General features: G+C 41.9%; 1 protein-coding gene across 1 annotated transcript; it reads left to right on the forward strand.

Annotated features, from left to right (window-relative positions):
- The first annotated feature begins 9,350 nt into the window (after nt 1-9,350).
- On the forward strand, nt 9,351-10,121 carry LOC110931643. The gene has a single exon (XM_022175029.1). It carries the CDS (start codon nt 9,351-9,353, stop codon nt 10,119-10,121), a length of 771 nt encoding a protein of 256 aa, XP_022030721.1.
- Nucleotides 10,122-15,176: the final 5,055 nt, after the last annotated feature.

Below are 15,176 nucleotides of genomic sequence, written 5' to 3' on the forward strand. Positions count from 1 at the left end.
TGGGACTCCTCCACTGGTTTGAAAAGCTAGAATCAGTATTCGAAATGTGCGAGTGCCCTGAGGCTCGCAAGGTCAAGTTCGCCACCGGCACCTTGGAAGGGATAGCACTGACTTGGTGGAACGCCCAAGTTCAGATCTTAGGGTTGGCAGCTGCTAACGCCACCCCATGGAACGATTTCAAGGAACTCATCAAGCGTGAGTATTGCACGCGTGAAGATATTCACAAGCTGGAAGACGAGCTGTATAATTTGAAAATGGTTGGGTCAGAGATCGAAGCGTATACTAAACGGTCGAATGAGCTGGCCGTATTGTGCGCAACTATGGTGGACCCTCCATACAAGCGCATTGAGATGTATCTCAAGGGATTGGCGCCAGAAATCCAGAGCCACGTTACCTCGGCTAACCTCGACAACATCCAGGAAATCCAGCGTCTCGCTCATCGCATCACCGATCAGGCAGTGGATCAGAATAAACTGCCTAAGCGTGTCAACGCTACTGCTACAGTCACTCCTTCAGCTACTCCTGCTACTACTAGCGAAAGCAAAAGAAAGTGGGAAGGAGATTCTAGTAAAGGTTCAGCATCTGTTCAGCCACAAGCTCAGCAGCAGAAGATTGACCACTATCAGAGTCCCAGTCAGCAATCCTCTGGTGGCCACAGACAGAGGAGATATCAGGGAAGTCAACCTAAGTGCTACAATTGCCACAGACATCACAATGGCCCGTGTAACAAGGGTCGTTGTCAAAGGTGTCTTAAGATGGGTCACGAGGCCAAAGACTGTAGGAGTCCACGGCCTGCGAATCAGAATCAGCAGCCTCAACAACCAGCTCCACAAAACCAGCAGCAGCAGCAGCAGCCACAGCGTGGAAACCGGGGATGTTTCCAGTGTGGGGCTGAAGGTCACTTCAAACGCGATTGCCCTCAGTTGAACCAGAATCGCAACAACAATAACCAGGGCAACGGGAACAACAACGGTGGGAACAACAACAATAATGGCAACGAGGCTAGGGGACGCGCTTTTGTGCTAGGTCGAGGTGACGCAGTGAACGATCCCAACGTTGTTATGGGTAAGTTTCTCCTCGACAATATTTACGTTACTGTTTTGTTTGATTCGGGTGCGGATACAAGCTATATGTCTATGAAAATGTGTCAACTGCTAAAACGTGCACCAACACTTTTACCCACCAAACATGTAGTAGAGTTAGCTAACGGTAAAAGTCTAGAAGCCACGCACGTAGTTCAGGGTTGTAATCTTATCCTAGCTGGCCAAGCCTTCTCTATTGATCTCATTCCCATAGTTTTGGGTAGTTTCGACGTCGTGATTGGGATGGATTGGTTAACCCAACACCAGGCAGAAATTTTATGCAGCGAGAAGATTATTCGCATTCCTCGTTCTGGTCAGGAACCTCTAGAAGTTCAAGGCGACAAGAGTGGTGCAGTGGTTGGCATCATCTCTTTCTTGAAGGCTCAGAAATGCTTACGTAAGGGACACACAGCCATTCTGGCACTCGTTACAGACGCATCAGCAAAGGAAAAGAAATTGGAGGATATTCCAATTGTACGTGATTACCCTCAGGTGTTTCCTGAAGACTTACCTGGCTTACCGCCTCACCGTCAGGTCGAATTTCAAATCGAGCTCGCTCCAGGAGCAGCACCCATAGCTCGCGCACCATATCGCTTAGCTCCATCAGAATTGGAAGAATTGTCAAAGCAGCTACAAGAGCTCTTGGAAAAGGGCTTTATTCGTCCAAGCTCTTCGCCTTGGGGAGCTCCAGTACTTTTCGTGAAAAAGAAAGACGGTACGTTCAGGATGTGCATCGACTACCGTGAACTCAACAAGGTGACGGTGAAGAACCGTTATCCTCTTCCACGCATAGACGACTTATTCGACCAGTTGCAAGGGTCGTGTTACTATTCGAAGATAGACTTGAGGTCTGGTTATCATCAGCTGAGAGTCCGGGAGGAGGACGTCTCTAAAACAGCCTTCAGAACTCGTTACGGCCACTACGAGTTTCTTGTCATGCCGTTTGGGTTGACAAACGCGCCTGCTGTATTTATGGATCTTATGAACAGAGTATGTAAACCCTATCTTGACAAGTTCGTCATAGTATTCATCGACGACATTCTGATTTACTCCAAGAGTCAGGATGAACACGAGCAGCATCTACGCCTTATTTTGGAACTCCTTCGGAAGGAACAGCTGTACGCTAAACTTTCTAAATGCGATTTCTGGCTTCGTGAAGTCCACTTCTTAGGCCATGTAGTGAACAAGGATGGGATCCATGTCGATCCATCCAAGGTAGACTCGATCAGGAACTGGCCTGCACCACGAACGCCAACAGAAATACGCCAATTCTTGGGTTTGGCAGGTTATTACAGACGGTTTATCAAGGATTTCTCGAAGATTGCTCAGCCGCTTACGTTACTGACACAAAAGGGTGTTACCTATCGCTGGGGAGAGCCCCAGGAGACTGCTTTTCAGCACCTAAAGGATAGACTTTGCAGTGCACCTATCCTCTCATTGCCAGAGGGCACAGATGACTTCGTGGTATTTTGTGATGCATCCATTCGGGGACTTGGATGTGTGTTAATGCAGCGCGACAAGGTTATCGCTTACGCCTCTCGTCAACTCAAGGTTCACGAACGGAATTACACGACGCACGACTTAGAGCTGGGAGCTGTTGTTTTCGCGCTTAAGATATGGCGACACTACCTGTACGGTACCAGGTGCACGATTTACACCGATCACAGGAGTCTCGAGCATATCCTTAAGCAAAAGGATTTGAATATGCGTCAACGACGATGGGTTGAACTACTGAACGATTACGAATGCGCCATCAAGTACCATCCAGGCAAGGCCAATGTTGTGGCTGACGCCCTCAGTCGGAAAGACACCTTACTGAAGCGCGTGCGAGCGCTACAGCTTACAATTCAGTCTAGCCTTCCTACACAGATACGAAATGCTCAGGTAGAAGCATTGAAACCAGAAAACGTCAAGGCCGAAGCCTTACGCGGCTCACGACAACAGATGAAACAGAAGGCAGACGGCGCCTACTATGTAACGGGGCGTATTTGGGTCCCACTTTATGGCGGTTTACGCGAACTTGTAATGGACGAAGCTCACAAGTCTCGCTACTCGGTACATCCAGGGTCGGACAAAATGTACCACGACATCAGCACTACTTATTGGTGGCCTAGCATGAAGGCCCACATCGCTACGTACGTTGGAAAATGCTTGACATGTGCGAGAGTCAAGGTTGAATACCAGAAACCAGCGGGCCTACTTCAACAGCCTAAGATACCTCAATGGAAATGGGAAGAAATTTCCATGGATTTCGTTACAGGCCTACCCAGATCCCAGCGGGGAAATGATACCATATGGGTGATCGTGGATCGACTCACCAAGTCTGCACACTTCCTACCTATAAAGGAAACAGATAAGTTCTCCACTCTCGCAGACGTCTATCTTAAAGAAGTTGTTTCGAGACATGGGGTGCCCACATCTATCATTTCGGATCGCGATGCATGATTCACGTCAGAGCTATGGCAAGCGATGCATAAATCTTTCGGCTCACGATTAGACATGAGCACAGCATATCATCCTCAGACGGATGGGCAGTCTGAGCGAACGATCCAAACACTTGAAGACATGCTTCGGGCATGCGTTATTGATTTCGGAAACGGCTGGGAAAAGCACCTCCCTTTGGTGGAGTTCTCGTATAATAATAGCTATCATACCAGCATCCAAGTCGCTCCATTCGAGGCATTGTACGGGCGTAAATGCCGGTCACCTCTCTGTTGGGCAGAGGTGGGGGATAGTCAAGTTACGGGTCCAGAGATTGTAGTGGACGCCACAAAAAAGATTGCACAGATACGACAACGCATGGCGGCAGCACGTGACCGTTAGAAAGCCTACGCGGACAAGCGTAGAAAGCCTTTGGAATTTCAGGTCGGGGACCGGGTTTTATTGAAAGTCTCACCCTGGAAGGGTGTGGTTCGTTTTGGCAAACGGGGCAAACTAAATCCGCGCTATGTCGGACCATTCGAAATCATAGAAAAGATTGGCAAGGTAGCCTACAAGTTGAACCTACCAGCTGAACTCGGGGCAGTTCACAATGTCTTTCATGTATCGAACTTAAAGAAGTGCTTATCAGATGAAAACCTCATCATTCCTTTTAAGGAACTCACTATCGACGAGCGGTTGCAGTTCGTCGAGGAACCAGTTGAAATCACGGACCGGGATGTAAAGGTCCTCAAAAGCAAGAGAATCCCTCTTGTTCGAGTTCGTTGGAACTCCAAACGTGGTCCAGAGTACACCTGGGAACGCGAAGACAGGATGACAGAAAAGTACCCCCAGTTATTCGAAACCAATGCTACCACTACTGAGGCTGAAGCTACTACTTCGGAATTTCGGGACGAAATTCCAGATCAACGGGGGGAGGATGTGACACCCCAGGAAAATCAGTGAACAATACAGTTTACCTAGCTTCCTCAGTGAGTGCATACCAAATTTCGGGACGAAATTTCCAATTGGTTGGGGATAATGTGACAACTCGAACTTTCGACCTGTTTCTTTTGATGTAACGTCACGTGTTTATGTGATACCTTGATTTATGAATGTTACGTGAACTTTGTAAATAATGTGTTACGTGTGTTGTGTATATATTATATGTATGAAGGTTAGGGCCCGATCACACAACACCACTCGACCGCACAAGCCGTTTGGGCTTTACACTTGTATGCGGACCATTAGGGAAGCCCAAGTGGGTTCGGCCCACTTCTCCTAACCGAATAACAATTAGGAGAGTTGTAACCATTCTCCACTTTTTATAACTCTCACACACACACAAACCCTAGACATACACCTCTCTCTCTCTTTCGGCTTGCCTAGAACCCGACGGCGAACAACTCAGAGGATCGGAGATCTTGCTCTTCCATTCGGCTCACTTTTCTTGTGTTTGATCCTATCTTTCGGTTAGTATGTTATCCATTGATGTGTGTTGTATATGCTCGGTATGTTGATGATGATTTGGTATGATGTTATGACTCTATGTTTGGGTTAAACGGATTAGGGTTGCATGTTATAAGCTAGAACCGTTTGGATTATTACTATGTGTTGTTTCGGATTAGTGGTGGTAATGGTTAGGGTTAAATGAACATGATTCGGACTAGTGTAGATGTTAATCGGCTGGATTGTTACACAACTTGGATGAATCAGTTTACTTATTCGGATTGTTTGCATGATTGTATGATATATCGAGTTGAATGATTTTAATATTTGTTCATGTTGTTGTTCATACGAATTAAGGTTTAGAAAACCCTGTTTGATCGATGATTTCTTGAATGGTAAACTGTTAGTTGTTAATTGATTTTTGGAAACTGACAACGATAATTGATTTGCATAAATGTTGTAACTGAATTGCATGAAATTAGGAAACCAGTTACACACACACGGTTGCGACTCGGTATCACCACATTGCGACTCGAAACCTCACACCAGCAACAGCACGAACCGCAACCATGGTTGCGAGTCATATCGCGACTCGTAACCGGACCATGACGAACCGAGACCTCCTGTTGCGACTCGTAACTAGCTGTTGCGACTCGTAAACCCCGGTTGCGACTCGAGATCGCCGGTTGCGACTCGAGACTTGTTAGTACACGTACACTGTTTGGGCCTTCACTGTCACGGGCCTAATCAGTTGGGCCCAATGATTGGAATTGTGGACTGTTTGTTATTGGACTTGTATGCGTTTACTATTTGGGCCGATTGAGAATATGGACTGTTTAGATTGGGCCGTTATATGAATTGGTTGAATGTTAATTGGGTTGATTGACTTTCGGGCTTAGACATTGGATCGCACATGAATGTTAATGCTATGCTCTTACCTGTTTACATGCATACGTGATGGTAACGTGTTAACATATGTGATGCACACGTGTATTACCTTAGTCAAAACCTGACTTGTATAATAACCATGATAGGACGTGGTTGACCATTTACTTGCTACCTGTACTCTTTGTGTATCTGCCGAGCAAACCAAGGTGAGTTCACACAGCCAAGGCATGGGATTCCCGGGTTGGGAATTGGGTTGGATATGTTGAAATTGAAAGAGTTACTCGTACTTACGCATTCACTAGACTATAGACCATCGTCCTCAGGATAGTCAGGACACGTTACGTAAAGCCTACGTAACCCAGTATTTGCCATTTGTCTCCCGGGTCGGGAGGACACGTTACGTAAAGCCTACGTAACCCAATACCTTCTACTGTCTTCCGGGTCGGAAGGACACGCTGCGTAAAGCCTACGTAGCCCCCCACGCGTACCACTGTCCTCGGGGAAGGGCACGTCACGTAAAGCCTACGTGACCCAGTACGTATTCCTGTTCTCGGTAAAGAAGAACACATGGTTGGAAGTTAGTCTAGTAAGTACCACTGATGAGAAGCCCTCATTAGTAAGGATAAACGTGGGAAGCCCCCACCGGTAATATAAAAACAAGGTTTGGGAAGCCCCCACCTTTAGTACACACTAGTATGGGAAGCCCCAACTAGTTATGCTTATGCACTACGTTATGAACTTACTTTCTGTGAACTCGCTCAACTAGTTTGTTGATTATTTGTTGCATGCCTTGCAGGACCTTAGGTATACTTGGAGCTTGCACCAGAGGAGAAGCGGGTCGTTGTGGACAAGAACACGTGAATGCTCATTAAACACTTTTACATTCACACATTGATACTTATGTTTTGGGTTTACATTTAATGCTTCCGCTACATATACAACGTTTGGTTTTGAACATCAGTCGTATCTTTTATTATTATTAAATGCTATGTTTGATACGATTGATGGCTTGATCCTGGTCACTCACGCTCCCAAGCGGTGGTACTCCGCAGGTGGATTTTGGGGGTGTGACAAGAAGGTTATTACCTATACAATTATGGTCACAATATATGCTTGATTGGATTCTAAAGATCGACCAAACGGGTCGGGTTCGAAAGTTTAAGCGGTTGTCAAGACCGCTTGACTTACGACCCTATACAAGCACTAGACTAAAAGTGACGAGTTAAACATGTTAAAACATGTTTAACTAAGTTAGAAAACATGTTTGATATCAAAACAAAGTGTTTTGATACCCAAAAATAGCTTTGACGCAAAATAAGCATAAACATGCATTTTGACCGAAACTTTGACTCGTCACTTCGACTAATCGAAGTGGTAATCAGTAGGTATAGTCACAAGGGACTATAACCATCGTGATTACGCTCACGTTGCAAAGTTCGAACGAACATTGTGTTGAACAATTCGTGGTCAAATCAGAAAGTCAAACAGACTTTCATGCTTGAAAAGCATAAAAAGCATGAAATAAGCTTACAAAAGGTCCAAGCAATGAAGATTTGAACTCAAAATACTCAGGTATGAAGCTTCATAAGCAAGAGCTTCAACTTAGAGAAGAATTGAGATCAAATTGTGAGGAATGAAGTGAAGAACCCACTTCTAGTTATAGTAAGCTTGGATTAACAAGATCATGACAAGTGTTTTTGCAAGAATCAAAGCTCAATCCTAACCATACACTTGTGGAACATGGTTTCTAATACAATGGGAGCTCCAAAACTAGTTCATAGTATTGAGAAAATTGCATAAAAGACCCTCAAATTCAAGCTAGTTGCTGAAAACTAATGTTTCTGTCAAAACATGGTCGTCGCGTGCCACCACGGCACCACCCTGTTGCTGTGGCGCGACGCCACCCCCTTATCTTAACCAGAAAGTTTCACAAATTGGCAGAAATGGTCCCTGCAGCATGTTTAAGCCATTTTCGACGCGTTTAAACCCCGTTAACCTATTTTCAAGGCTCTACAAGGATGTTAAAGCATAGGGGACTTGAAACATGCTTGAAATTATCTAGAATATCGGTTCGTTTGGTCGTACGGTTGCGTTATTCGGTTAATTACGAGGAAAACTCGAACGGACGCGAAATCGATCCAAATTACGATTCTTCGTGTAATTTTTCATTCCAATCACTAAAATAAAATATTTTAATGATTAAAAATTTTTTTGGATGTCCAGATATGTTCAGAATGTAAGATATACGCGGAAATGCAAACTTATGCACTTTTTGACGCTTTTAGTCAGTGTTGATCAAATAAGTTTATTTTCGCATACCAAACCCCTCAAAGCCTATTTATAAGCTATGTAAAGGATATTTAAGGTATGATTAGCTTATAATCAAGTTCCGGAATGTTCGTTACTGTACGAATCGGCATACTTTCGTAGTTTGACACAAATAGTCCCTGCGATCGAATAAACTTGTTTTCGACACACCAAACCCTCCAAAACTTATTTCTAAGTTATGTAAAGGTTATTTAAGGTATGTTAAGCCTATATCACTATTCTGGAGTGTTTGTCGCGTTAAACTGATTACGTTTACGCATCGGTTTGCGTATAACTTTCTAGAAATCGTAAAATCATCAAACACAAATACACTTATATTAACACCAAAACACAGTGTTTTATTGATAATTGATATTGTTTTACATCGTACATCGTTTACAGAGCACAGTTGTCACATAAACCAGTCAAGATTAAGAAACAGGTGTTTTCCTTTTTTCGAGATAAATTCAAAGATTCTATTCGGATCAGGCCAGATCTTCATTGCCACAAGATTAAAAGGATTTCGGATGACGAATCTAGTATGTTATTAGAGCCTTTCACTGAGCTAGAGATATAAATCGCTGTTTATGAGTGTGGAGACTATCAGTCCCCGGGTCCCGATGGGTTCAACTTTAGATTCATAAAGCACTTCTGGGATGATTTCAAAGATGATTTTTCGAGGATATTTTCCTGGTTTCACAATAATGGAAGGATTAGCGATGGTAATGGGGCGTCTTTCATTGTTTTTATCCCCAAAGTTCATGATCCGGTTTCACTAAACAACTATAGGCCAATTAATTTTGTCGGGGTCATTAGTAAGACGATTTCAAAAGTTTTGGCTAATCGAATGAGGAAAGTCTTGGATGGAGTTATCTCCGATTCGCAGTCGGCTTTCCTTAAACGTAGATTCATCTTAGACGGTCCTCTCATTGTTAATGAGATAATCTCATGGATTAAAAAAAGGAAGTCGAAGCGTTTTTTCTTAAAATCGATTTCGAAAAAGCCTATGACAATGTGAATTGGAGGTTCGTGATTAATACGCTTCATCAAATGGGATTCCCAAATAAGTGGTGCAATTGGTTAATGGGTGTTCTTTCCTCAGTGAGCTCCTCGGTCTTGGTGAACGGGGCTCCGACTTTCAAGTTTAAATGTGAGAAAGGTATGAGGCAAGGAGATCCGCTATCCCCGTTTCTTTTCTTAATAGTTATGGAGGCTTTATCTTGTATGCTTAATCGTGCTAAAGAGGCGGGGGCGATAAAAGGTATAGTTACTCCTAATAACGGGCCCGTCATTAGTCATCTTTTGTATGCGGACAACGCCATTGTTATGGGGGAATGGTCTAAAAGTGAAGTCGTGAACATTGTGCGGATTCTCAGGTGTTTCTATATTTGCTCGGGTCTCAAGATTAACATCGATAAATCTAATTTATACGGTATTGGTGTTGGAATGGAAGAAATCGGGGATATGGCCAATGAAGCGGGTTGTAAGCCGGATTCGCCTCCATTCAAATACCTCGGCTTAAAGGTGAGAGCTAACATGAATCGGATTATCAATTGGCAACCGGTGTATGAGACATTCCGTGCTCGTCTCGATAAATGGAAGTCTCATCTTTTATCCATTGGGGGAAGGGTGATCATCATCAAATCGGTCATGGAAAGTATTCCAAATTATTATTTTTTGCTTTACAAAGCCCCTAAGAAGGTGATTTTGGATTTAGAAGCTATGATTAAAAAGTTTTTATGGGGAGGTTCCATTGAGGAAAGGAAGATGCATTGGGTGGCGTGGGATCGGGTTGCTTGTCATAAAAAAGATGGTGGGTTAGGGTTGAACAAACTCAATGTGGTTAATACGTCTCTTTTATCTAAGTGGGGATGGCACTATAAAACCGAGGATAATAACTTGTGGAAAAGAATTATTGATGCCCTTCATTTTTTGTCGGGTCGGATGGGAATGCATCCCCTTCAAGAAGTCTCTTAATGGTGTTTGGAATAATATTGCCAAGGTGTTCATCAACACAAAGGAAAACGAGTTACCCCTTCGGAACTACATGAAAGGAGAGGTTGGTAATGGCAATAAGATTTCTTTTTGGCTCGATGTTTGGGTCACCAACGAGCCACTCAAATAGAAGTTTCCTAACTTGTTCAGGATTGAAGCGGAGAAGAGATGTCTGGTCTCGAACTGGATTAGAAGAAACGGCTCTGATATCGAGTTTATTTGGAACTGGAAGTCGCCGCTGACTGATTTAACTATCCTCAGCTTTGTGCCATTTTGGATTCGCCCCAGATCTCGGATAGTGGTGATAGATGGAAGTAGATTTCCGATTCGGATGGAGAATTTTCTGTCAAAACTGTGAAAATGCTTCTCAATTCAGTCATTATGAGAGATAATATCACTTCATCTTTTTGGTGCAAATGGGTTCCCGCGAAATGTAATATCCACGCTTGGAGACTGGGAATGCATAGAATTCCTGCTGACGTCGCTTTAAGAAACAGAAACGTTCAGGTCGGTGAAACTACGTGTCGTTTGTGTAATTCGGAAGAAGAATCAGCTGAATATTTGTTCTCTGCCTGCATCATAGCGTCAAACGTTTGGAATGGTATTAGTTTATGGTGTAAAATCCCTAACATCTTCGCTTTTGACGTTAAGGATCTTTTTTGCATCCACAAGGATCTCGGGGCTTCGGAAAGGAAGAAAGACGCGGTTAAAGGTATAATAATGATAGCTTGTTGGAGTTTGTGGCGTGCTAGGATCAATTTGGTTTTTTCTAATATTCAGGTTAGGGTAGACAAAATCCTTAGTGAAGTGAAAGCGATTGGGTTTCTTTGGTTTGTTAATAGGTCCAAACACAAAGGGATAGATTGGGGAGACTGGTGCTCTTTTGTTAATATGTATTTTTTTTTTGCTGTAGTGTTCGGCTGGCCCGGTTTGGGCCGGCTCGGTGTTAATGAAGTTTACTTTTCAAGAAAAATAAGAATGAATAGTAGATGAGTAAATGGTATCGGGTACCGGTACCGGTACCAAATTTATCAAATAGTGTATTTTTGGTATCGGTTCGGCACTGGTATTCACCGGTTTTTACCCTCGGGAACCGGTACCGGTACCAACTTTACCAAACCGATGTATTTTCGGTACCGGTTCAGCATCGGTATTCACCGGTCAGTACCAGTACCCACTTTTGAGGATTTCGGTAACGGTATTTTTGGTAACGGTTGTTACCGAGCTCATAAAATCCTGTAGCAACGCAACAATGCAAGTAATTGCACCATTTAGATTACTTTTCATACACAGAGTAAGTAAACTGTATTTCATTTGAATGAGGTTTTATATACACAACAACTTATTTTGCTTTCTTTTTTGTCCTTTTCTGTAATGAATTAATTATAGCATGCAAAATAAACTTGGATATTTAGAATATTGATGAGCAAATCGTATCAAATCCTGTAATTAAACCGGTATCATATCGGTACCAAATTTACTATATCAAATCATTTTCGGTACCAATTTGGTACCCACCTTTTGGCATTTTCAGAATCGTTTTTTGGTTCGACACCGGTCTAGCACCATACCTGTATTTATTGATTTATACCTTCAAATACTATACCGTATTGTACCGGGCATTTTCAGTGCCGATACCTAATTTCGATGATTTTCGGGATCGGTACTTTCGGTGCCGTTACAGGTACCGAGCTCATCCATATTTTAACGTGTTAGCACCGTAATAACTGAACTGAAAACAACCGAATTTCCAACGTGTAGGACGTGTGGGTCTATTATTATATATTAGGTTATTTAAAATCGCTTTTTTAGGACGGAATGACTATCCTTACCACATCATTTTTATTTATGTTTTGATATTCGATATCTGTTTGCCGTTGCTAACACGCCTTTTGTAGTCATTGAGTCCCTGCCGCAACGCACGGGCGAAAAATCAACTAGTTAGATATAAAATATCAATCAACAATTTATTCTTCCATTAATCTCATATGATTATTAAATTATTATTACTATTTTTCAAGTATCTTTTCTCATTTATTAATTTATGACTATTATTTTACTATTTTCCCTATATTAAGTTTTTTTTAATGGTAAGGAATGACGTGCCAACCACCGTGACACCGGGCGCTGTGGACAAGGTCGATTACTCGACCGGCGCCAGCCCCTTGGCTCTCCTAGATGCGCGGAAACCCGACCTCCACCTGCCCAAAGGCACGACAATGGAATAATCGGTAAAACCTCTCCTCCCATCCAAGACGAACCGACGCCACCCGTATTCGCCCTTCACCTGGATGCCGCAGAAAATAATGAGGAGAGTGAGAGTCGAACCTAGGTCACAAGGAACACCAAGTTTTTCCCCAACCACTCCACCACTACCTCATTGGCTTCCCTATATTAATTTGTAAAAAGCTGGTGTAAGGTGTTTGTACAACTAGTAAAACACCAAAATTATAGTGATGTGCATAATAAAACATTCCCTCTCTCTCTCTCTCTCTCTCTCTCTCTCTCTCTCTCTCTCTCTCTCTCTCTCTCTCTCTCTCTCTCTCTCTCTTAAATAGCCTTCTCATCTTTCTCTTTAACCACTAGTCCATCACCCCATGTTTCCTTCTAACATTCTCCACTCAATTATACGTATCATTAAATAAGAAAATGTTTAATATTTGAAGTACTTATCTGTTTATTTCATTCATACTTGGCAAGTTACATCAAGACAGAAGGTAGACAAGTAACAAGCTGCGCCACCACCCCTTTCTAAATTGCAAACCCTAATCTACCAAAGACAAAACCCTGTCCCCCTGAGGCTGAGAAATTGTTGTGGATGACTCGTTGGACCCTGGTCAAGAATTGGATAGCTTCTGATGCTAAGGAGCCAAATCTGTCAAAGGCAAAAGGGACAAAAACATGCTGGTTCTATGCACAAGCTTTAGCATGCTTATCAACTTTCTTCGATTCTGCCTTTCTCGCTGCTTGTCCAGCTACAAACCCGTTTTCCCTTAAACCAACTAGATGGGAAACCCCCGTGAGATCCACACAAGCATGTTTCCCCCTAGTAGCCCAACCAAAGACGAGTAGATCCACTGGTCGCAGAGTAGATCTCCCTTCCGTAGGGTCCGTAAGGAAATTTACAGAGCCTCTTTCTTAGCCGAAATCCCTGCTCTTCTCAGGATGTCCCACAAAACATCTCGCAGCTAGTCATGCCGATATTTAAACCCAGGGAGCTCTTTACAATGCACGGCGTGCTCTCCGTATTTATCCATACAAGCTTTAACACATATCAGGTAGGTTAAATGTTCTGTACATAGGGATTATCAGCCGGTATTTAAGGATGGCTCTGTATTCTACTGCTGACATACATTGTCCCAACCCCTCAATTGGGATAACGGTCAAAAAATCCTGAGCATGGGCACCCTTCAGGCACTCCCACACCACCTTCTGGCGAGATTTTACTATATATATATATATATATATATTATGGGGAATGGTTAAAATAGAAACCACATCTTCATGCAAGAACTTCTGATATAATTTTTTTTTGAAATTTTCATTTGACGAAATTATTATTTTTATGTCACTTTAAAAGAAAATTATGTATATGACTTCTTACGGTGGTGTAAATTAGATTTACATTTTCGTAACATTCTAGGGCCGCTGACATCATCAGTGAGTTACACCAGTGTAAATCAAACTTACATGTCGAATAAGTGTTGGCTTGTAAATTTTTTTCTTATTTTTTTACACAGATCTCTTAGTTAGATATTAATATACCTTTGTACAAAATTTGGTTGAAAAAATCACATTGTAAATAGGAGTTCACATAGTTCTTGCGGTTTTAGAGGGTTCTCACATAAACCTACTCCTATATATATATATATATATATATATATATATATATATATATATATATATATATATATAGGGAGATGATCATGAGAAAACTAGATATAAATGAGAAAACTAGAAAACTAACTAAAATCCACTAAAAAGGAGGGGGAGGGAGACTTTTAATGAAGGAGGGGGGACTTTTAATGAAGGAGGGGTAAAATTGGAAAAAAAAAGTATATAACTTTTCAAACATTTCCCATTTCTCCATACGTTATCATTTTAAAACAAAAATGGCACCATAAGATCACAAATTTTCTTATCTTTCATTCAAGTATATTCGAGCATATTTTTTATGACATCAAAAAAGATTTATGGTGTCGTCTTGTTTTCAACACTATTATTATAGTAGTGCACATGTGCAATATAACATGTACTACAATTACATTACATGCTTAAAATTAGCTTTTTGAGTCTAGTTTAGCTTTTAGGATTAGTTTTTTTGGAGGTTTAGGATTAGGATTAGGTTTTTGGGTGTGGGGGGAGGAGGGGTTTAGGTTTTTTTTTTTGGGGGGGGGTGGGGTGGGGTGGGGGGTTTAGGTTTTTTTCGGGTTTATGTTTAGGGTTTAGTTTTAGGTTTTCGGGAGAATGGGGGGGGGTTAGGCTTTTGGTGGGAGGGTGAATTTAGGTTTTTGGGGGGTGGGGGGGTTTAGGTTTTTGGGGGGTGTCGGTGGGGGTGGGTTAAGTGGTTTAGGCTTTCCGTATTAGTGCACATGTGCAGTACAACAAATTTTTTTTTTTTTTGAAATTTTTTTTCCATACATAAAAAGTAGCGATTTTTCTTTAAAGAATTGTAAAAAAAAAATTTTTTGGTATTTTTTTAGGTTTTTTTAGTTAGTTTTTTGGTTTTCTCATTTAAACTAGTTTTCTCATATATATATATATACACATATACATATATACATATACATATATATATACATATATACATATACATATACATATACATATATATACATATACATATATATGTATATACATATATATACATATACATATATATATATATATATATATATATATGTATATATATATAGGTACGGGATCAAAAGAAAACGCCCAAAAGTGTGAGAACTGTCCCAACACGTGGCGCGGGACATGATCAGGGTCCGAGGGTTTTTTTGTCTTTTCAATATTCTTCTTCTTTCCTGATTTTCG

The sequence above is a fragment of the Helianthus annuus genome, chromosome 8 (assembly GCF_002127325.2).
Source record: "Helianthus annuus cultivar XRQ/B chromosome 8, HanXRQr2.0-SUNRISE, whole genome shotgun sequence".
NCBI lineage: Eukaryota > Viridiplantae > Streptophyta > Magnoliopsida > Asterales > Asteraceae > Helianthus > Helianthus annuus.

Bases quoted from the DNA above. Each gene is read 5' to 3' on its own strand.
- LOC110931643 (XM_022175029.1), top strand. From the start codon at position 9,351: ATGGAGGCTTTATCTTGTATGCTTAATCGTGCTAAAGAGGCGGGGGCG.